The sequence below is a fragment of the Anastrepha ludens genome, chromosome 2, assembly GCF_028408465.1.
Source record: "Anastrepha ludens isolate Willacy chromosome 2, idAnaLude1.1, whole genome shotgun sequence".
NCBI lineage: Eukaryota > Metazoa > Arthropoda > Insecta > Diptera > Tephritidae > Anastrepha > Anastrepha ludens.
Genome location: NC_071498.1, coordinates 36290930 through 36313404, shown reverse-complemented (window position 1 = coordinate 36313404; position 22475 = coordinate 36290930). Strand labels below are relative to the sequence as shown.

The following is a 22475-nucleotide window of genomic DNA, read 5'->3' as shown; positions in this document are numbered from 1 at the left end:
AAAAAACAAAATTTTGTTTTAATATTATTACAATATTAATATGATATATGTATATATAACACTATATACAATAAAATTATATATAATAATATAACATTTTTATCTGTCACTGGAAGAACGGGCATAAGCCGATTAGGATATTAACGAACATCTGAGAATTGCTTGTAATAATAAAATCAAAATGACATATAGTTTTGAAAAAAAGGAGTTATTTATTTTTTGCGTTCTTCAGAAAAAAAAGTTTTGAGTCAAAGAAGTTAGAATTACAAGATTACAAAAAAACAACTAAATATCCAAAAAAATTTAAAAACTAAAACAAAAAAGCAAATTAAAAATTAAAAATAAAAAATATATTAATATAAAAATTAAAAATAAAAAAAATTTAAAAATTAAAAAAAAAATTTAAAAATAAAAAAAATTTAAAAACAAATAAAAAAAATGAGGAGAGAATAACCTTACCGTAAACCTCCACGTGGTACTCTCTGGGGTCGTGAAGAATGTAAAAATGAACTCACCAGCTAATTACGGAAGTAAAAATGTATTTTTAGCATTCAATGGATTTAAAATTTGCTAAAACTAAGGTCAGATTCGTCATCACTGATCCTTAAAACCCCTAAATATATATTTTCAGCTTAATTAAATGAGTTTTTGAATTTTGTCCGCCAACGCCTTCTCGTCGGACCACTGTGCAGTGGGATTCCGTAAGTCACTTGCAAACTGCTGTGTAGGCATTTTTCTAATAGACAAGCTGTTGAGATATATGGAAAAGTACTGTGAAAAAACACAGGTTGTCGCTGGAAAAATTTGAACAAGAAGAAACGACCCCTCATTTTCCCAGTTTCTGCCTCACACAGGCCAATGGCAGGCTTCGGTATCTCGGTACCTAATTTTTAGCCACTCTAAATCAGTAAGCGGTTACAGAATTAAAGGGGAATTGTTAGTCAAAATGTTAGACCTACATCTTGGGCCTAAGTTTGCCGCTGCATCCAGCGGCTGTCACCTTTGTTTAGCCTAACCTAATTTCTGAAATTCCAATTCACTCTTGGCATTATAGAATGCTGTAGCTAATGTAAAACGCTAATAAGACCCACACATCATCAATGTGGTAACTTAAACGAATAATAAAATATTTCACTGTAACTCAACGCGGCGGGCTGCCCACACACGAGCAAGAATATACAGGGTGGGCCATATAGCGTTTGCTTTTTGAACCACCTATTTTTTTGAGAATGGTAACACAAATGACATGTCAAATGTGTTCATAATTTACTTAAAAGCTTGACATTTACGAAATGGGACGCTATACGCTTGAACTAAATTGGGAAGTATTGAAAACCTATTTCCAAAGTGGGGAGTCTTCTTCTTCTTCTGCGGTTACAGTAAATGGCGAGCATTACCGTGACATGCTCAACGAGTTTTTGTTTCCAAAAATTGACATGGACGACATTTGGTTTCAAAGGACTTGTCACACTGCCAAAGTTACATTCGAACTTTTGGCTACCGATTTTGAAAACCGAATAATCGGCCGAAATTCCGATATCAATTGGCCGCCTCGGAGCTGTGATTTAAGCCCGTTGGACTATTTTTTGTGGGGAGTCGTTAAGGACAAATGCTATGCGAACCATCCAGAGACGATTGATGCTTTAAAACACGAAATCGAAGTTGCCATTCATGAAATTGGAGCCCAAACAAACGAAAATGTGCTTAAAAATTGGATTGATCGAATGGCCTACTGTAAAGCCAGTCGTGGCAGTCATTTGAACGATATTATTTTTCATTCATAGATGACAATGTTCAATCTTCAAAATAAAAAAAACAGTTTCAAAAAATATTGATTAGTTTTTTTTTATAGCCGATTCAAAAAGCAAATTTTACGTGGCCCACCCTATACAAAAATACTTCGCACACTATTTAAGATATAATCAAAAATAAGTGTTAATTGTATAATTAAATTTCATCGACAACAACAATGAGCGCCACAAATAATGCGAACAGCAACTGTAATAACAACAAAAATGGTAATGCACTTATTTCATCGTTAACATTAAGCTACTAAAAGAAAATTTTCCAACAACACTCGAGAAAAAGTAACAGTGAAAAAACACACAATTTTATGGTAATTATTTGCTTCATAAATTTGTTGAATAGCTTTTAAGAGTAATGCTCGGAAACAGCCAGAAAGTGGGAATAACAGCAAAAACAACAACAACAAACTGGCGCGAAACAAGCGCAAGTATATTTATGCAGTAAGTTAAAACTCTGCCGCCAACACTTCCGCATCGGTCGGCGGGTATTTTTAATTGTAATAGATACCAGTGGGTGCGCCGACACCATCTCAACAACGCGCCCAACTTTAACAAAAAAAACACAACGAGAAACAACTGCAACAACAGCAAGCCATAGCTGTCTGACCGTCCACTCGTCTTCTGCCAACCTGCCAGAGGCAATCAGTAGAACTTTCAGTTCGGGCTCGAAATTTGCGTGAACTGAAATTAAAATTTTTGTGGCTTATTATAAGTGAAAAAGTGGGCAAAACAGAAAAACTGAAATAAAAAATTATTACCAAACAAAAAGGACATATTGACAATATAAGCACAGCGCCTGAAAGAGTATAAATGTTGGGAGAATTTGGCGCGCATATTTTATCATGACAGCAACAATGTTTGTGCAGCAAGTGGAAAAACGTGGTATTGTTGTACACGTGTGTATGTGTGTGTGTGTAAATGTGCTGGATTGAGTGTTTGTGCTATTTTTCTCTTGCACTGGTTGACACATTTCGTAAAATGTACACTAATTTTTTTTTCTTTTTTGTTGGTGTATTATTTTTATATGAATTCGCGCTTGATTTGTGCTGCGAAATGTTGCGTATCGAATGACTAGAATATTTTACGCTTGACAGCTATGAAATTACAGAGCACAAGCAGTCAAGTGTTGGTGTGCTGTTATATACAATAACACAAGTGCTCTTGAAATTTAAAAAAAAATTGCATATTGTTTCTGTTTTCAAAAACCTTAAATTTTAATATTTTTAAAATTGCATTCGAAATAAGGAAAGCGATTTCCGAGTTTGGATGGAATCGTACTTTATACGAGGGCTGCTACCTAAGTTTTGCGATATGGCAACACCAATGAGAATCTTGTCAAATCTGATATAGTTAGCGCAAAGTTGTGCATTTTTAATGGTTATCGGTACTCATAATGTTTTTTACAGCTTTTCTAGTAGCGCATCTGGGTAAAAAATGGAATTAAAACGTACAAATTTTCCGGCAATAGTTTTCTTTAACTTTTAACGTGAATCAAACCAAAAATTGTGTTTTTTATCAAAACACGCTAGCACTTTTGGTAATGAAGCATTGTCTCGACTAACTGTATCGCGCTGGTTTGCCGCACTCAATTGAGGTTGAACATCGCTACGGCACAAATTTTGAAAAGCAAATACGGCTGATGTATATAAACTGATGTTGCAAGATCAGTGCGTGACATAACATGAAAGTGAGACATTAGTTCCACTCACATATACTCACTGAGGACTTGAGCTTCAAATTCTTCGCATTGAATACCACATAATTTTAAAATCGCTCTAAAAGGAGTCAAGTCGATTAGTGCAAAGAAATGTTGACCAGATTTAATGGCAGTGCATCAAAAGCCTTATGTGTAGACAGATTGTGACAATCGAGGAGTCATGGATCAAACCGAATCGTTAAATCAAAACGAAACAACCATCGGTTTCATTCTCTTTCTCCAAAACCAATAAAAATTGCTCGCGATGAAGCACTTCGCAACAAATCGTCCTCTGTTTTTTGAGTCTCACAACATGCGATCCAGCGCAATGTGCAGTAAGATTTTGTAAACCTTAGCAGTTCCGTCGAACGGCTCCGATCCAACCATTGTCAGAAGAATCTCGCGCCCTTGCAGATTGCCGTACTTTCCCAGCTTTCGCTTAATTGACGCAAACCGCACTTTTCCAGGCACAGACCAGGTACCAGGCAGTGAAGCGCATTTGAATTTTTTCATGTCCCAGCGGAACCACCTTAAACGTCTCTTGCCTTGTTAGCTCTTCACCACAACAGTTTCTCACAAAGCCGCTGTGACCATGTACCCAAATGAGCCTAATTTCAAAGAATTAGGAAGCGGTCGAAAGGAAACCTAGCCATTCCCCAACCAGTTGGAAGGGCGCACCATCATCGTACCCTGTTCCCTAATTTGGCTAGTTTTGACACTTGACTGTCGGAGCAATATACTCCTTCACCAACCTTCTATCTAACTTCGAAATATCAGTGAACAGGTTCACCAGGCATTGTCTCCAAATACTACATCCCCCTCACTATTCCCTTTTAGGAATATGAATGGAGCATACCCCGTTCGTACCAAAGGAGGATACGCATCCATCAGTCACCACGGGAATGACCGTAAATCGACTAGGGGCCGTTGCACTCTTTCCAACTTCTTAGCCGCCGTTGCCCTCTTCAGAGAGTTCCACCGGACAATGACTCCATGCAACATAATTCGCTTAAGCATAGTATTATGAGTGTAAAACCAAAGTAAACCTCTAGGCGAGAGCCCTTGTCTTTCGCCTATGAAGGCTCACATCCATAAAAAGTGACTACTGCCTACCTAGTCCTCTCTTTAATGCTGATTTTACGCTATAGCTTTTTGTCAAGGATTAGCCCTAGATACTTCACTCTGTCAGAAAACACCATGCGCTGCCTATTGAGGGGGGGCTGAGCTCAGCGCATTTTTTATCTCCTCGGCGATGAGACAATCCCCATCTTGAAAAGATTCCCTCATAACCCGCAAGCCTAAGTCGATTTGACTACTGTGTTTTTTCTAAATAATTAGACATATTGTCACTACGGCATTAGACCAACATAGAATTTCATTTATATACCAGCATTTTTTCCAGCAGTGTTCAGTTGCAAAAGACTACTTGTTCTGCATCATAACAACGCAAGCTCTCACACATCGATTGGAACTGATGAAGCTTTTCAGCATTCAAAACATTGAATGAATGTGTCACCCCCTCTACATTCTTAGTTTGGTACTTAATAGCCTCTGCTCACTTCCGCCGATCAAAACTAGTATGCGAGGTTTTTTATGCCTGAAGTTGCTTTTGATGCGTTGAAGCAAGGCGATCGCTATTAAAAGTGCTATTGGTAAATCAGCTGATTTGGGATTTTTATTTCGCCGTGTGCATGTAGCTGTCAGCACAGAATAAAATAAGGCGAATTAATTTTTTGTTTTCTACTTCGCCAATACCTTCGCGTGACAATCAAACGTACGTCTAGTGCCAGTACCTTCAATAAATGCGCTTTGCGTTGAAGTGTCATTTTGAAGAGTTATTATTTCAAAATTATTTTCAAACGTACACAAAAGTATATTAAGGTGGAGGTAAGATTAATTTGAAAATAAAAATTCGAAATAAGAAAAACATACTTTTCAGAATTTTTCTTGTGATACAAATTGCTTTTTTTTTACACAGTCAACTTCTATATAACAATGTAAAATTGGATCAATGCATTTATTATTTTATTATTTAAATTTGCATTTAAAAATATTAAAAATTGAATAAGTGACAGTGAAGCTTCAGAGACGTCCCAATAAAAGGGTGCTTGGAGTTATGCAACTCGCAACAGAATCATCGGAAAATATATCTGAAATATCAAAGTACTTTTTGGTAAAGATGAAGTTCCCCGAGGTATCCTACTAGGACTACTAATATTGTCCAACAATTGTTACTCAACACGAACACAAGTTTATAATTATGGTAAAGGATATCTTTGATGACAACTGTGGGAGTCCAGAGGGTTTGAGTATTACAGGGTGACAAAAAATAAGTGTATACAACATTTTTTAATGAAAAAAATGTATCATTGATAGAAGCTCAAAACAAATTGTGAAATTTTAATAGACAATGTTTTAGTAACATTATATTCAGCCAGTTTCGAAGTGGCCACCTTTAGCACGAATACACAAGCTCAAACGTTTCAAAAAATGTTGGATTATACATAGGTCGTAGTTCGTCTACCGCTATGCGATCCCACTCTCGACGCAACGCTTGCTTCAGGGACTCCAAAGTTTTGTGGCGTTTTGCACAGGCCATTGCTTCCAAAATCGAACATATTCTGTAATCTAGCGGATTCAGATCCGATGAGTAGGGTGGCCATTCTTGGGAAGTAATTAAAGAGGGGAAATTGGCTTTGCGCCACTCTGGGGTTGTTTTTGCTCTGTGGGCTGGTGCCGAATCCTGCTGAAACGTCCACTCATCGTCACTAAAGTGCTGCTGGGACCAGGGAAGAAGAACTACTTCTAATATGTCTTGGCGGTAAACTTCTTTATTGATTTTGACACCTTGGTCTATGAAAATCAGAATAATCTTGCTACTGGCGCAAAGTTCACCCCATACCATGACAGATCGCAACGATGTTCAACAATGGAGGAAGGTCCAGGGACTTCTGTAGACCGTAAGACGATTTTTTCCCAGCCCGTACCTGCGGCCCGACGTTGGAGCGAGCGACATCTTTCGAGTCTTACTTTCTTGCTTTCATCCGTGTTGCCGCAGTTGGCATCTTTTTTAATTTATAAGGCTTAAGTCCAAGTTCGTTTTTTGCTATAAGGAGAACTGATTCACGATTGATGCCTGTCTCACGAGCAATGATTTTTCGGTTGTTGGAAGTGTTAACAGTTCAATTTTTTCCTCTTACAGGACGGTCACCTTCATTACCAAGCTCCTTAAATCGTTTGATTGCAGGAGAAACCAATGAACGTGCAATTCCAAACTTCCGTGCTATCTCGCAGTTGCGTGCTCCTAGCTGATGCAGGGCTGTAATAGCTGAACGACTACTTGAAATCGTTACACAAAGTATTTAAAAAGAGCTGGAACAGAAACGGATACTTTTTTTTTGTACTTCAGAACACACACAACAATCACAAAATAAGAGCATTCGCTAAAAAAAAATTTATATTCATCTATATTAATTGCACAGAGAAGTTTGTATACAGTTATTTTTTGTCACCCTGTATGAAAAAAACTACTCTAAACGAAAGTTCTGTTCCCAGATTTGTGCAGCAGAATTCAGCTTTGATTTTTTTTGTTGCACATTTATCTCATGCCCCAATGGGCATTTTTAACCCTTTGAGGAAAGCTCATTAAAGAAAGGAATTACAGAGTTAGAGTTAAGCCCAAACATTTTAGAAAGGCAATTTAATTTCTAGTCATCGAAGACGAAAGGCTCAGACTTTTTAAAACGAGTGAACAAAAACGCTTTGTCCAAGCTTATGTTTAGAGTACATCGCATACACACACAGCTATGAGCATTAGAGAGAATTGGTGTGTATGGAAAGCAATTTTCTTACTCACTCGCGTAGGTTGATGAAATATTTATATCTGCGTCAATTATGGCCGAACTTGAAATTCTGGATGTACATTCACAAAAAAAAATTTATAACAAAATTTTAAATACCTGTCAAGCAATAAAGCCTTTCTCTGTTATACATATTTTTTTACTTATCCATCTCAAAACTTAAGTAGTAACCCTCGTTCACCAGGCATAATCGTTTTCCAAAATGAAAAATTTGTAAGACACAAATATTTATATCGAAAAGTTAAAATAATTTCGGTTTTAATTTCACGCCTTTTCCCCTTCACATCGCGAAGTTTTTGGCCCGCCCTCGTATGTACTTCATCGCAATTTGTCTAATTAAATTTTCCAAAAATTGTTATGTTGAACTCAAATATTTTAATATTTAATATTTTTCCGCAAGTGTTGAAAAGTTACGATGCTTTTCGTTGATTGACGTTCCGAAAATTGCATTTCTACAAACCAACAAAAACTCTACAAAGTTCAAGTCAAACAAACAAGAACAATCTTTATAAAAACAAAAACAAAAAACTCATCAAAAACGTAAACTGAGTTAAAAAATCAAATTGAAAAATTGCAATTGGCGCAGTGACACAACGCAAAAAGTGTCAAACCACAGTTGCACTTAATTAAAAACAAAATAAAAATCACTACAACAGGTCTAGCGGCAATGACTTTCACAAGCCGCACAACACACTCCGCCAACCCGCACAGGTATGGGAAGAGCCGCTGGCGGCAACGTCCGATTATTGCATTTGTTGCTATCATCGGGATGTTGATATTGGTGCTGATGTTTGGTAGAGCATTTTCAATGTTGATGAAAAGCAAGGACAACAACAATAACAGCAATTGGAATTTGGAAAACAATAGCAGCGACACTAGTGACACCCACTTGGTCAGCAGCGTTGAAATTATGCTGTTGACGAACGAATTTGCTGCAACGATTAACACGAACACGGACAGCAATCAAATTAACAACAACAACAGCAGTTATGTACGACGACTTTATGAAATTAATACTGCTGATGAGGATTCTGGTAGCAACGCCGCTACTGTTAATGGCCATAACAATAATTTGCTAGCCACTCCTCCTGTGCCTCATCAAAAACGCTTTGATGATGAAATTAATATGAGCAATCAACGCAATGAATTTAACGAGCGCCCCACAGCAGCAATAGCGGTAACAGCACCGAAGCGACCAGCAGCTTCTCTATCAATAAAGGATAACTCCGATGCAGCCTCGTTGCCCGCTGCATCGTTTAGTAGCTCTACGGCAATAAAGCCCCTTGAAAGCGTTGGAATGGAATACGAAATTGGTTGGCAACAACAGCAGCCCCAACAACAACAACAAGGACGATCGCAACAACATAATGAAAATACAGAATTGGTGCATCACCGCCAAAAACGTTATTTGATTTTTCCCGAAGGCAGCTCTTTCCAGTTGGGTACGTACATATGTATATAAATCAACAACAAAACATATTCTAATGAAATTCAACATAAATAATTTCGCTTAATGAAAATTTTGTATAAGGAAAGCAGCTGAAAAAGGAGCTCTTTCACTTTTAAAATTAAAGGCATGAAAAGTGACCCCATAAATAGTTTTCTTGTAAGCAATTGCTGGTCGAAGGAATCTCTGATATATCATTACATATACAACATCCCATACCATACCTGTTAAGGTATTAGTATTCACAAAGATGGTTTTGCTTCCAGGGCTACTGTAACCTGATGAAGAAATAAGCTGTCGCCTAGCTTCCTTCAGTTGCCTTCTCCCACATTTCTCCTGACATTTTATTGTATTCTTTTCTCGGATCCAAGCTACAAAAAGAAAACTAGAAAAGGAAAATCAGTTATGTTATTCTACTGTTAACATTTTATATAGATGTTCCTTGGTTTTATGCGGTTATCCGGTAGTTCGACGTTTAGCTGGTCTAATTTAGACTATTAATGAGGTCGCATATAAGTATGCGCTTTCAACTCAAACCGGTTATATCAATTCAAGTAGAATATTTTGAGTTGTTGCTTTCCTTGTAATTCGCCAAATTCCCGAGTGTTATTTTACTAGTCGTTCGGAGACGGCATAAAACTGTAGGTCCCTCTATTTTGAGAAACATAATCAAGACGTATTGCACTTATTCCATTGGCCAGGAACTGAAGATTAGTCAGGAAATCGCTTAAAACTACTTTCAAACCCGTTTTCAATAAGAAACTCGAAAGCAGCACGAATTGATGCAAAAGCAACTTGCAACTCCTTGCTGAGACGTAACGAAATCGACCGATTTCTGAAGCGGATGGTAACTGGCGATAAAAAATAGGTCCCATATAAAAACAACATGTCCAAAAGATGACCCCGATCTTAGATCAACTTGCCCAACGATTACAAACCTCGGATTATTGGCCGAGCAGATTTTTTCGTATGTCTGGTGGATTGGAATTGAAAAAAAAAAAAAAACAATCCACCCATTCAGAAATCATGTACCATTGGCTGCTCTCAACGAACCAACTTCCCAATTCTATTATCTACTATTGACCGAATAAACGCCCGAAATTGGGGAATGGGAAGAATGGTACGTTTCGCCAAGACACCTCTAGTCCCAACATATCTTTGCGAATATTTCTAACAGATTGAAGAGCTTATATAGATCGGATCCATCAGTCCTGATTTCACATCAAGCTTTTTCAGAATTTTAGAAAAGCACGTGAGAATGAGCTGAACTTTTTATTTTAACTCAAGTAAATGCTTCTTACAGAAAGTCAGCAAGCCTAAATGCGAATTCAAAGAGAGTTTTATACCCAAAAAAAGTATTACGTGTTGATACTTACGCGGCGGTTCATACTCAAAGCAGGAAATAATTCTTCTTAAAGGTGAGTAGAATTGGTTGAGGATGAACTTTATTCCAAGGCTGCCCAGAGCAAAACCGCGGAAACAAAATTAAAAAAAAAACAACAGAAAATCCAGCTCTAAAACTGTACTTTGACGAGCACGATCGATTCAACTTTTGGGAAACTTTTTCTGTTCACAATTTTCGTAATAATTTTGGAGAACTCAAAGTGCTCCCACTTCACCGTATCACTGAGAGTTTTATGATGACTGCAATATATGATAATTTAGTTTTAGGTATTTCGCCGACTAAGCAAGTATTTCGGGGAAGTCTTGAAAGCTCTTAAAATGGCCCAAAACTGCTTGTACAGATACATATTTACCTCTGTGGTAGTATTTGCTAGTTCAACGACAAGGCGAGCAGGATAGAAGAGTTGAGATATTAGCATCGTTTTGCGTCCTAAAGCGATAAAACAGAACCTCATACCAGCTCAACCGATTGTATAGCACCCGAATTTTGCCTGGAATACGCTCCATTTGTCTGGAAGGCATATTAACCTGGACTGTTGTAGGGATTCAGAATAGAGTCCTGATCCCACCCCGCAGTCCATCTTGGATCAAACGGTGCAGATTTCTGCATCAAAATCTCTGAAGAATAGATGACTCTTTATCCAATCTGCTTTAGACGGTAATACCACAGATACTTCTTTAAGGAAGGGATAGCTCGGTTAAAGATAGTCTATGATGATGAAGCAAATAATAATCCTTTCACAAATACTTCACTGTGACCATACGCTATAGAGCACCAGCACCCCATTTCCTTGAGTCTAGTTAGAGGTGCATATTTAATATGAACATGGTATTGGTAATAACTTCGAGAGTAAGTTGAGTACATCGCTTGGAATCGAGCAACATTCACCCGTTCCTACAATATAACCTGATCTTCGTGTTCTCCCGAGTTTTGTTTGGTTGTAGCTTTAAAGCAGTGCAGGCCACCAAACGGGTAACGCATATGGAAAAAATGGCCTCACTATTGCAATGTTGCTTCACTATACTCGATATTACCATAAATCTCCAAGTAAGTTTGGTGTCAAGAATAACAGCACAATATTTGAATGTAGCGCCAGGCTGATACCATTCAGTTTGAAAAACTTGAAGCTAGCGAAGAGTAAGAGTTCTGTTTTCGTGGGATGTACACTCAGGTTGAGGAAAATTAAAAAACAAAAATGATTTTAATTTTTTACGTATAATTGTAAAGAGCCGCATTTTCAATAAAAGTAGTGAAATCTGCAAAATTCGATGGGTATGGGAATAAGTTTCCGTCTTTTCTTAGCCAAAGTCACGAATTATTCAAACAATTAAATAATACATGATATTATGTGATTCCAATGGCACATAACTGGAAGCTACAGTTCTTTTGAGTTGATCCATTCCTTGAGCCAGTTTTCGATGCTCTCGTGAGAAGGGAACCGCTCTCCAATAAAGGCTGACTGCATTAATCGAAACAGATGGTAATCCGAAGGTGCATTGTTTAGGGAATACGGCGTGTGGGGCAAGATGTTACAATTCAGCCCCTCTAAATATTTTTGGACCTATTTAGCAAAGTGAATCTAATAACTAGTCGTGTTAGGAGTGTTTTCAAAAAATAGTTAATCACGCGAAATGCCGTTATGTTTCAACCGTGGATCTTTAACAACTGGCTTTTTTTCATTTCTTTTATTAACATTAAACTTGTTGTTAACATCCATTTCTGTTAATTTGGCTTAAAATATATTTTAATTACAATATTTGTTTACTTATGCATAATGTTGACATTATTTCTCAATTCTTTTATTTTATATTAAAATTAAACGGTTGCAATTCCTGGAATTGATAAATAAATAATTTTGTTTCCTGAACTTAAGCGGAAATGAGTTTGCTGTTACAAATTTTTTTGTTTATTTAAATTTTTTTTTGTACCCATTAATTTTTCTATGAATTCATCAATCGTGTCATTTTTTATATAAGTGTTGCATTTGAGTTTGTGTATGTAACTCGTTTAAACTGGCGTTGTCATGCAGCAAAATCAGTTTGTCATGTCTGCCGTCCCATTCCGGCCGTTTTTCTTTGAGAGCTCGATCCAAAGTCACTCGGTAACGATCGCCAGTGATGGTTTCAGATGGTTTAATGAGTTCATAATAGATGACAATGTTTTGATCCAACCAGATGCAGAACATAACCTTTGAAGCATGAATATTTTTTTTCGCTTTCGATGGACCTGGTCCACCTGGCAGGCTCCAACATGTTCGACGCTTAGGGTTATCATAATAGACATATTTTTCATCGCCAGTGACGATGCGATGCAGAAAACCCTTTCTTTTCTGCTGTTCAAGAAATGTGAGAACATGTCACCAAACGTCTCTCGATATTGCTCTCTTTCAATTGATGTGGCACCCAGTTACCCGCTTTCTGGACCATTCTCGTCGCATGCAACAGTGCACGGACGGTTGATTTGTCAACATCCAACTCTTCTGAAATACCACCAAGAGTTCGACACGCGCCTTCACCCAATAATAGTTGTAGTTGAGTATCTTCGAATTTTTTCGCTGCCCGCTGCGCGATTTTTCACACTCACGTCGAAGATGCCACTTTGGAAGCGTCGAAACCACTCTTTGCAGTTTCCTTTAAAAGGTAATAATGAAGCATGACTTCCCGCAAGTGGGGACGAACGTAAGCATATTTGACGTCAGATAAAAAAGGATCTTTACGCTTCAAACGAATGTCAACTACTGCGATCGACACCTTCGAATCACCAGTATATTACTAGAGCGAACACGAAAATAATATCAGCAGCGACACCTCTTTTACGAGGGCGGAAACTTATTCCCATCCTAAATTTTTACATGTTTTGTTTTGAAACAACATCTAGGCGCATCGTTTGAAAGACCCCTTAGTAGTCATGGCAGCGAAGACGCTTGCAGTAGTGCCACTACTAATTTCAGTTTTAAGCCATACTTCCATATCTTTTTTGCTTACTTTTCATTTTATAAACATGACACACTTCAACAAAAATAAAACTTTTTTCACCCATTGAGAAAATTTTATAAGATTGCGATACTAGAGCTAATTTCGCTAAATCTTCATTTTGAGTCTTTCACCAGCACGTCATGTTTTGTTTAAAAAGACTGCTAAGTTTCACTAAGAACCCAGGACTCGAAAAATTAGCGCAAATGAATAAATGGGCACAAGCTAAAGAAAAAATACCTTTTTTAAAATATGTGGAAAAAAAGATAGATATTTGCATCCTTACTTGAAAATTTTTCAAAATTAGGATAAAAACCATGAGAAATGATAAATTTTCATCTACTTACGTGCAAATAAATGACATATTTATTGTATTGTATATAAGTATTTCGCAGGCCATTTTTCACATATTTCAAAAAGGATAATGAAAAGTGAGACACATTTTCGAATTTCCTTTATATTCTCCTTACATTTGAAACCCATTTGTCCATAAAGCGTAGGATTTTATAACAATTCTTTTATCCCTGAATCTTTTATAAAACTTTGTAGTGAAAGACTAAAAATACAAATTTACTACAATGAGCTCTAGTTCCACATATATGACACATCGATTTCACTTTGGGTGAGAATTTTAGTCGCACGGTGCAGTCAGCAGAAGATTCTTTTTCTGGCGCAATAGCCCCTTAAGCGATTTTGGCCGAGTTTCTTTCTTCTGCTAACTGACGTCAGTTGGACACTCCAAGTGAAGGGAAGTCCTTCCCCACCTGATCATTCCAACGCAAAAGAGGATTTCCTCTTCCTCTGCTATCACCAGCTGGTACCGCATCGAATACTTTCAGAGCGGGAGCGTTTGTATCCAATCGGACGGCAAGACCCAGCCTACAAAGTCGCTAGATCTTTGCTTTAGACATGCGCTGGGTCTACGACATCGTAAAGCGAATACAGCTCATCGTTCCATCGCCTACGATACTCGCCGTCGCCACCGGCAAAGGTGCAAAAATCAGCAGAATCTTTTTCTCAAACACTCCAAGAGGCGCCTTGTCGAATATTGTCATCGTCAAATCTTATGCCGCATACGGGCACGATGAGAGTCTTATAAAGAGTTAGTTCTGTTCGTCGAAAGAGGACTTTACTACTCAATTGCCTACTTAGTCCAAAGTAGCACTTGTTAGCAAGAGAGACTCAACGTTTGATTTCCAGGCTGACATTGTTATAGGTGTTAGTGCTGGTTCCTAGAAGTATCTTACAACCTCGAAATGATAGCTGCCAACAGTGACGTAAGTGCCGACGCGAGTGCGCCGACTGTTAATTTGATTATCCTCGTTCACCACCAGACCCATTCGCTTTGCTTCATTCATTAAAACAGATTATTAGTGCCTTTCCATAATATTCACAATGAGTTAATGATTGATAATAGCTAATAAGAAGTTACCGAATCTGGACTTGGTAAAAATAAAATTGCCCTGGCAGCTATCAGGCGGCGGTAAAATTACGTCGAATTCAAGGCAATATTTGTCAGGCATTCCGAAAACGCAAATTACAAGGCATTGCAGACTAACATATGAACGCAATTAATGCAATGGGCTGCAAGTTTTTTTGACTATCGGAGTAAAAAGAGTTTAATTCCTAAAATATTCTAAAGCTGGCTGAAGCAGAATGCCGCCAATAACTGATATACTTAAATACTTAATTGTTTCGATTCCTATTAGAGATTGCTTACTACACGCATATACATAGATACTTACATCCCCTTTCGAACTCCTATCATTCCAGTATTCGATCTCATCATCGGCATGGTGGACTTCACGAATTATCTTATTTTGGGCATCACTTGTGCGGTTGCCTGGGAGCTACCGAGTAAACCGCCCAGTGAGTTAATCGAAAATTTACATGACAAAGTTACCGAAGGCATCTACTCAACAAGTGAAGCCAGACCAACAGGGGCGGCGTCCACAGCAATGCGACGTAACGACAGCACCGTGATTGCCAATGGCAGCGACGGTAAGTATGGTTGGAATGCTGCGGGCATCAAATATGTTGACAATGCAAATGTGGATACGTATGCCGAGAGCAGCTATGAAAATAGGCTGCAATCACAGGTGGTGACAGCATTGCCTCAACCACCGCCGTCACCGGTCCTAACACCTCTAAATACCATGGAAGCTGCTTACTTTCCGCAAATACATCAGCGCAATCCATTCGCCTCACCCACCACTACTGGCACTAATGGATATCAAAAAGGGTCGCCTGACACTCGCTACTACACTGATGCTGACACTGCTTATCGGCCGACAAACTATTACACTAACTCGCACAGCAACAACTACTACAATAATAAAAACACGTATTACAAACCGTCATACAAACACAGCGTAGCTGATAAAACTGATGAATCAAGTTACTATGGCGTCAGCGACAGCAGCAGCAAAAGCAAAAGTAACAACCGAAAAGCCTTTGGCTATTCAGCTCATGACGATTTAATAGATAAGCAGCCAGTGAAATTTGCCAATCGGTGGTGGCAGCAGGAAAACCAGCAGCTACAGCCGCATAAGAAGTGGCCATCATGGCAGAATTATGACAGCAACTGGCAGCCATATCAGCAGCAAAAGCAGAAACATGCGAAATGGGCACACCAGCAACAAAAATGGGCTCATTCGACTCATTCGAAATATGCGGGGACGGACAATTGGTGGTTGCGCAACAAGCAGAAGGGCGTGAATAGTTGGCGGGAAGGGAGGGCACGGTGAGTAAAAAGTTAGAAATATGTATGCTCTTAGTAGCAAGTAATTAAAAATAAAAAAATAATAATTGACGCGTACACTTCTGTTAGGTGCTTGGCCGAGCTCCTCCTCCTATTTGTGGTGTGCGTCTTGATGTTGTTCCACAAATGGAGGGACCTACAGTTTCAAGCCTTCTCCGAACGGCAGATATTTTTATGAGGATCTTTTTCATGGCAGAAATACACTCGGAGGTTTGCCATTGCCTGCCGAGGGGCGACCGCTATTAGAAAAAATGTTTTTATTAATTTTGCTTTCACCGAGATTCGAACCAACGATCTCTCTGTGAATTCCGAATGGTAATCACGCACCAACCCATTCGGCTACGGCGGCCGCCATTAAGTAATTAAACTTCTTAATTTTGATAACCTTTGTTTTTAAAGTACATTTTGGTGCTTATGAGTATGGGAAGAAGGTTGCTTTGGTAGGTTGTCTTTAAGGCTAACTCAATAAAATAATTCAACTACCAAAGTAGAAAAATTCCTATCTATTAAGTCGCATTTGGAAGCCCATTAACACCATAGTCACGATCACACCTGGCTCTGGGTTCGTGCTCTTCTTCTTCTTAATTGGCGCGATAACCGCTTACGCGATTTTGGCGGAGTTTAACAAAGCGCGCCAGTCGTTTCTTTCTCGTGCTAACCGGCGCCAATTCGACACACCAAGTGAAGCCAAGTCCTTCTCCACCTGATCTTTCCAACGCAGAGGAGGCCTTTCTCTTCCTCTACTACCACCAGCTGGTACCGCATCGAATACTTTCAGTGCCGGAGCGTTTGTATCCATTCGGACGAAATGACCCAGCCAACGTAGCCGCTGGATCTTTATTCGCTGCGCTATGTCTATGTCGTCGTAAAGCTCATACAGCTCATCGTTCCATCTTCTGCGATATTCGCCGTTGCCAACGTGCAAAGGTCCAAAAATCTTGCGCAGAATCTTTCTCTCAAACACTCCAAGCGTCGCTTCATCGGATGTTGTCATCGTCCACGCTTCTGCGCCATACGTTAGGACGGGTATGATGAGAGTCTTGTGGAGTGTTAGTTTTGTTCGTCGAGAGAGGACTTTACTACTCAAATGCTTACTTAATCCAAAGTAGCACTTGTTGGCAAGAGAGACTCTACGTTGGATTTCAAGCCTGGCATTGTTATCGGTGTTAATGCTGGTTCCTAAATAAACGAAGTCTTTTACAACCTCGAAATTGTAACTGTCAACAGTGACGTACGGGCCGATACGCGAGTGCGCCGACTGTTTGTTTGATGACAGGAGGTACTTCGTTTTGTCCTCGTTCACCACCAGACCCATTCACTTTGGCTCTATATCCAGCTTGGAGAAGGCAGAACTAACAGCGCGGTTGTTAAGGCCGATGATGTCAATATTATCGGCATACGCCAACAATTGTACGGTCTTATAAAATATTGTGCCTGAGCGATTAAGTTCTGCGGCTCGTACGATGCTCTCCAACATCAGGTTAAAGAAGTCACACGACGGCGAGTCACCCTGTCTGAAACCTCGTTTGGTATCAAACGGCTCGGAGAGGTCCTTCCCAATTCTGACGGCGCTGCTGGTGGTACAGACATCGCGGCATACAAGTAACTCCTTTCCGTAATGTCGAATGCAGCTTTGAAGTCGACGAAAAGATGGTGTGTGTCGATTCTCCTTTCATGGGTCTTTTCCAAGATTTGGCGTATTGTGAATATTTGGTCGATGGTAGACTTTCCAGGTCTGAAGCCACACTGATAAGGTCCAATCAGTTGGTTGACGGTGGGCTTCAGCCTTTCACACAATACGTTCGCTAGAACCTTATAGGCGATATTTAGAAGACTAATCCCGCCGTAATTGGCACAGATTCTTATGGATTGGGCAGAGCACACTTAAATTTCAATCGACAGGCATTCTTTCATCCGACCACATTTTGCATAGGAGCTGATGCACGCACCTTTCCAGCTCCTCGCCGCCATGTTTGAATAGCTCAGCCGGCAATCCGTCGGCGCCCACGGCTTTGTTGTGCTTTAGCCGCGTTATCGCTATTCTCACCTCGTCATGGTCGGGTAGCGGAACATTAATTCCGTCGTCAACGATTGGGGTATCGGGATCTTCACATTCTCTGTGACATGCGCAGCTATCACTATTAAGTAGGTTCGAGAAGTGTTCCCTCCATAATTTAAGAATGCTCTGGATGTCGGTCAACAGATCGCCGTCTTTGTTATTACAGGAAAACGCCCCGTTCTTGAAACCTTCTGTAAGCGGCCGAACTTTCTGGTAGAATTTTCGGGCGTTGTTCCTGTTGGCCAGTATCTCAAGCTCCTCGCACTCACGTATTTCTTCCTCTCGTTTCTTCTGTCGAATAATACGTCTCTCTTCTTTTCTTACGATTTTTATGTCGTGGCGGGGGCAGCGCTCATAGGAACGTTCCAGGCACTCATATAAGGACTCTTTGGTCTCATCGTCCTTCTCTTCCGTTGGGGCGTGGGCGCAAAGTAGCGATATGTTAAAAAAACGGGCTTTGATACGGATTGTTGCGAGACGCTCGTCCACCGGAGTGAACGACAGTACTTGACGACGAAGTCTCTCTCCCACAACAAATCCGACACCGAATTTGCGCTCCTTTACATGGCAGCTGTAGTAGACGTCGCAAGGTCCTATGGTTTTCTTACCTTGCCCCGTCCATCGCATCTCTTGGATGGCAGTGATGACAGCCTTTACTCTCACGAGGACATCAACCAGCCGGGCAGAGGCACCTTCCCCATTAAGGGACCGGACATTCCAGGTGCATGCCCTCAAATCATAGTCCTTAGTTCGTTTGCAGGGGTCGTCATCAGTGTTGGAAGTTCTCATCCGAGGCTTTGTATATGCTTTCATTGGGGGTGGTTTTTAAGTGGCGGGTCCCAAACCCAGTGCACAACCAGCTATCCTGGAATGTTTCGCCTTCTCACTTTAGCTCACTCCCGAACGGGTGTTCGGAAGCTACCCAGAGGATACTTGGGCTAATCCCGGGAGTTGTGAGCTGCTTGAACCATATGCAAAAGAATCATCCTGGCCACTCCCAAGTGAATGGCGATCAGTAGCTTTCCCCACTTGCGTGGACTTCTACATATGGAACCATCCTCCTGGGTTCGTGCTCAGTGTGATGAAATTACACACAAGTCACATAATAGAGTCTGACTCAGTTCACGATTAAGTCTTGGAATACACGTATGTTCCTTCATATCGAGCAATCGTCCTTAATGAGTTAAAAGTAAATAACGCCATCAATATCATCAAATCAGACCTGGCACCGAGGGTTTTTCTTCTTTTCTTTGAACAAAAATAATAACTACTCCCTGCTTGTTTCGATTTTATATTTATGGAAAAATAATAGCCAAAAGCCGTGAAGGCGGTGGCGTATCACAGATCCGAAGGAGTGTTCTTTCAAGACAGACATATATATGTAATATATATATATGATTGGAGCTTACACCCTTTTCGGTTGTTTTGCTGAGCTCCTCCTCCTATTTGTGGTACTGTATGCGCCTTGATCTTGTTCCACAAATGGAAAGACCTACAGTTTTATGCCGCCTCCGAATAGCATTTGTTTTTTATGAGGAGCTTTTCAATGGTAGGAATATACTCGGAGTTGTACCATGGTCTGCTGAGGAGCGGACACGTTTAAACAACTTTTTTTTTCATTTGGTATTTTGGTTTCCAAATTGGGCACTTCCGAATGGTAGTCACGCACCAGCCCATTCGACTACGGAGGCTGCCGATAAGTTTTTCATATTTATTAACGTAGAAATATGGCTTAAATCTGAGAATACCAATCCTCCTTTCAAGAAGATCTTTAAAAACTTTTTCAACTTCCTATTCTGAATGGCTACCGCCGCACGAATAGATTACCTACATTGTTCGGTTAAGCAATCCTTGATGAAAATTTGTGCCTTAAGAAATTTTGATATCTTAGCCTCGAAAAATCTTTTTTAGCTGTGCCAAAAGCACGTCTCTCGAAACAACTCTTGTACAAGCTTGATTTTCCTGAGCTGCAGAACTCAAGACACCAGAAGCACGGTAGAAGCTTCAAGTGATTATCCTCAAAAGGGTGCCATTCAAAAGTAGTTTGTTCTTGGTCAGTTCTCTTCTCCTGCTCCAAGAATTGCAAAACCTCCTTTTAACACTGATTTGTGTCGTCACTGGTATTACTTAATATGATGGAATCGATTGGAAGAGGGCATCCGAAGGAAATTTCATATCTGGTACCTCGTTTAAGATCCACTGAATACACATACAAGAGGTGGATAATTTAATAATTTCAATAAGTAGGTAATTAGTTTTCTAGTAATCCCCGGCTAAGGCAGATCGCAATGGCTGACGCAACAAGGTTGCAGAAAATTGAGGCCCGTGCTGTGTTCAAATTCCTTGCAATACAAGGAAATTATCAAAAACTACCTTTCTCGAAGAATTAGTGGCTGCTTTTCATGATTTTGCTATTAGTTTTGAAATGAATTGAATTTAATTCGAGTTGTTGTTCATGATCATACCGAGACTAAATTGAACGCCCTTCATAGTTGATATTCTAAATACTTAAAGTTGCTTAATTAGCTGAGGTATTAATTTCATATTCCCAATTTTTTTAAGCCGCTCTGTAGTTATTTGGGCTCACACATGCGAACATACAAGCAGTTATTTATACACATGCGCATACAGAAACTGAAAAAGGAATTGTAAAGCGCACTTTTGCACTATTTTCAGCATTCCAGCGGTGTCATCGCAAACTCAGCACCTACCTGTTATGACCTTTACACCACCCAGTGAGAGCCTCCGACATACTGATACCACAATCAGTCCAAAAGCCGATGTAGTGGATGGCCGCAACTTTGGTGGTGCTCAACGCCGGCTACTAACAACACGACCGAAAGCCAAAATTTATCCAGTTTTCAGAAGACGACGACGAAGGCGCCGTAGTAGCGATACTCAATTGGATGATTTCGAACTTAAGCTGGAGCGCATACATTTGCGTGAGCAACTGCGTACAAGGCAAAAACTGTATGGCAAAATTGAGAAACTCTATCAAACGTGAGTGGATAGAAATTTTTACAAAAATTTCATTTTCATGTTGTTTTTTTTGTTTTTAATTTTTTGTCATGCGCTTTGCAGCCGCGGTCTTAACGGTACCGCCTGTGTGTTGCGCGCACTTTGCGAAACTGGACAGCAACACCAAAACGCACATGATGATAAAGCGGAACCACAAAGTTTCATCACGGAACTGCTACGCTCCATTTTCGTTTTGCCTACAATCAACATCAACAGCAGCACTGGCGATTCTGTGAAGTTCGAAGAATCCGCGCTACATCCCACCGACTTACATATCGTAGACCGGCCGTACCGGGAGGCACAAGCGCATCGTGGCAGCTGTGCACAACTTTTTGCTATGTGTGATCATAGCATTTGGGAGTGAAATGTCAGCATAAAAAATGATGAAAAGAAATATGTGGATAGATAAAAAGTGGAAAAAATAAAAGAGATTGCCAAACTGACAAGCTGCAGAATTTCTTCAACTGGAATTGTTTCGCAACATTCTTTGCGTGACTCTGCTTTTCCTAGCTATAACTTTTACACCCGTGCACATTGCTGCAGTGGGATACTAAAGTCTCGCACATGTAACGGATGTTTGTAACAACATAGTGAAAGAGATATACGTACATATATACATACATGTAGCTTGCCATATCTGTCTGTCCGCCTTCCCGTCTATTTGTCCCAGCACACAACAACTCGACTTAAAACTCGACAACAAAACTTGCCACCCGCATCTCCCTTGAATGTATCCTGCTAAGGTAGGTTCGTATAAAGAGTGGTCAAAATCGGACCTCTTTCTAAATAACGGTAATGTTCATAAATACAAAAAACTCGTTGCCTACATCACTCTTAGCATAGAAACAATTGGCATCATGTAGACAAAATCGGGCAATAACCACGCCCACCTGTCATAAAACGGTAATCATCATAAAAAGTGGAAAATAAACATTCCAATAAAATAATCGCAATTTTGTGGGGGCATTACCTTAAAAAGAGAAATATGACTGTTTAAAAAACCTTTAAGATGGGCGTGGAATCGCTTATTTTTGAATAAATTTCTGAAATCACGTTAACAAACTATTTTAATTTAAATCACTATGGACTTGAATTTGATAATAAAATGTATCAGACAGGCAATACAACCATAGAATTTTGATTTCTGTCCATCCGTTCTCTTACACATACATACATACATATATACACTGGGCAGAAAAAGTACGCGTACATGCTTCCGTCTTCTTTCCTTTCATCCAAAAAAAACTTATCTTTACCAAATTTCCGAGAAAGGTCACATTCTATGCCTTTTACTAGCCTTTTGCACAATCTCACAGCATTTAAAGCAAGAGAAGTCTGGCAACATTCGTCAGCGTATAAAAAGTCTGCGTAAATGTAGTAAATAGGGTATTCCCTGTATCATAAAAGTGTCGGAAAGTTATATTCATAATTGTTTTCGTAAAGTAACAACTT

At 39.6% G+C, this 22475-nt stretch overlaps 1 protein-coding gene across 1 annotated transcript; it reads left to right on the top strand.

Annotated features, from left to right (window-relative positions):
• Positions 1–7770: 7770 nt before the first annotated feature.
• Positions 7771–21432, top strand: LOC128857197 (uncharacterized). The gene is made up of 4 exons (XM_054092842.1): positions 7771–8803; positions 14959–15928; positions 20682–21005; positions 21087–21432. The coding sequence occupies exons 1-4, from the start codon at positions 8029–8031 to the stop codon at positions 21385–21387; spliced, it is 2370 nt and encodes a 789-aa protein (XP_053948817.1). The 5' UTR covers positions 7771–8028; the 3' UTR covers positions 21388–21432.
• The last annotated feature ends 1043 nt before the right edge of the window (positions 21433–22475 follow it).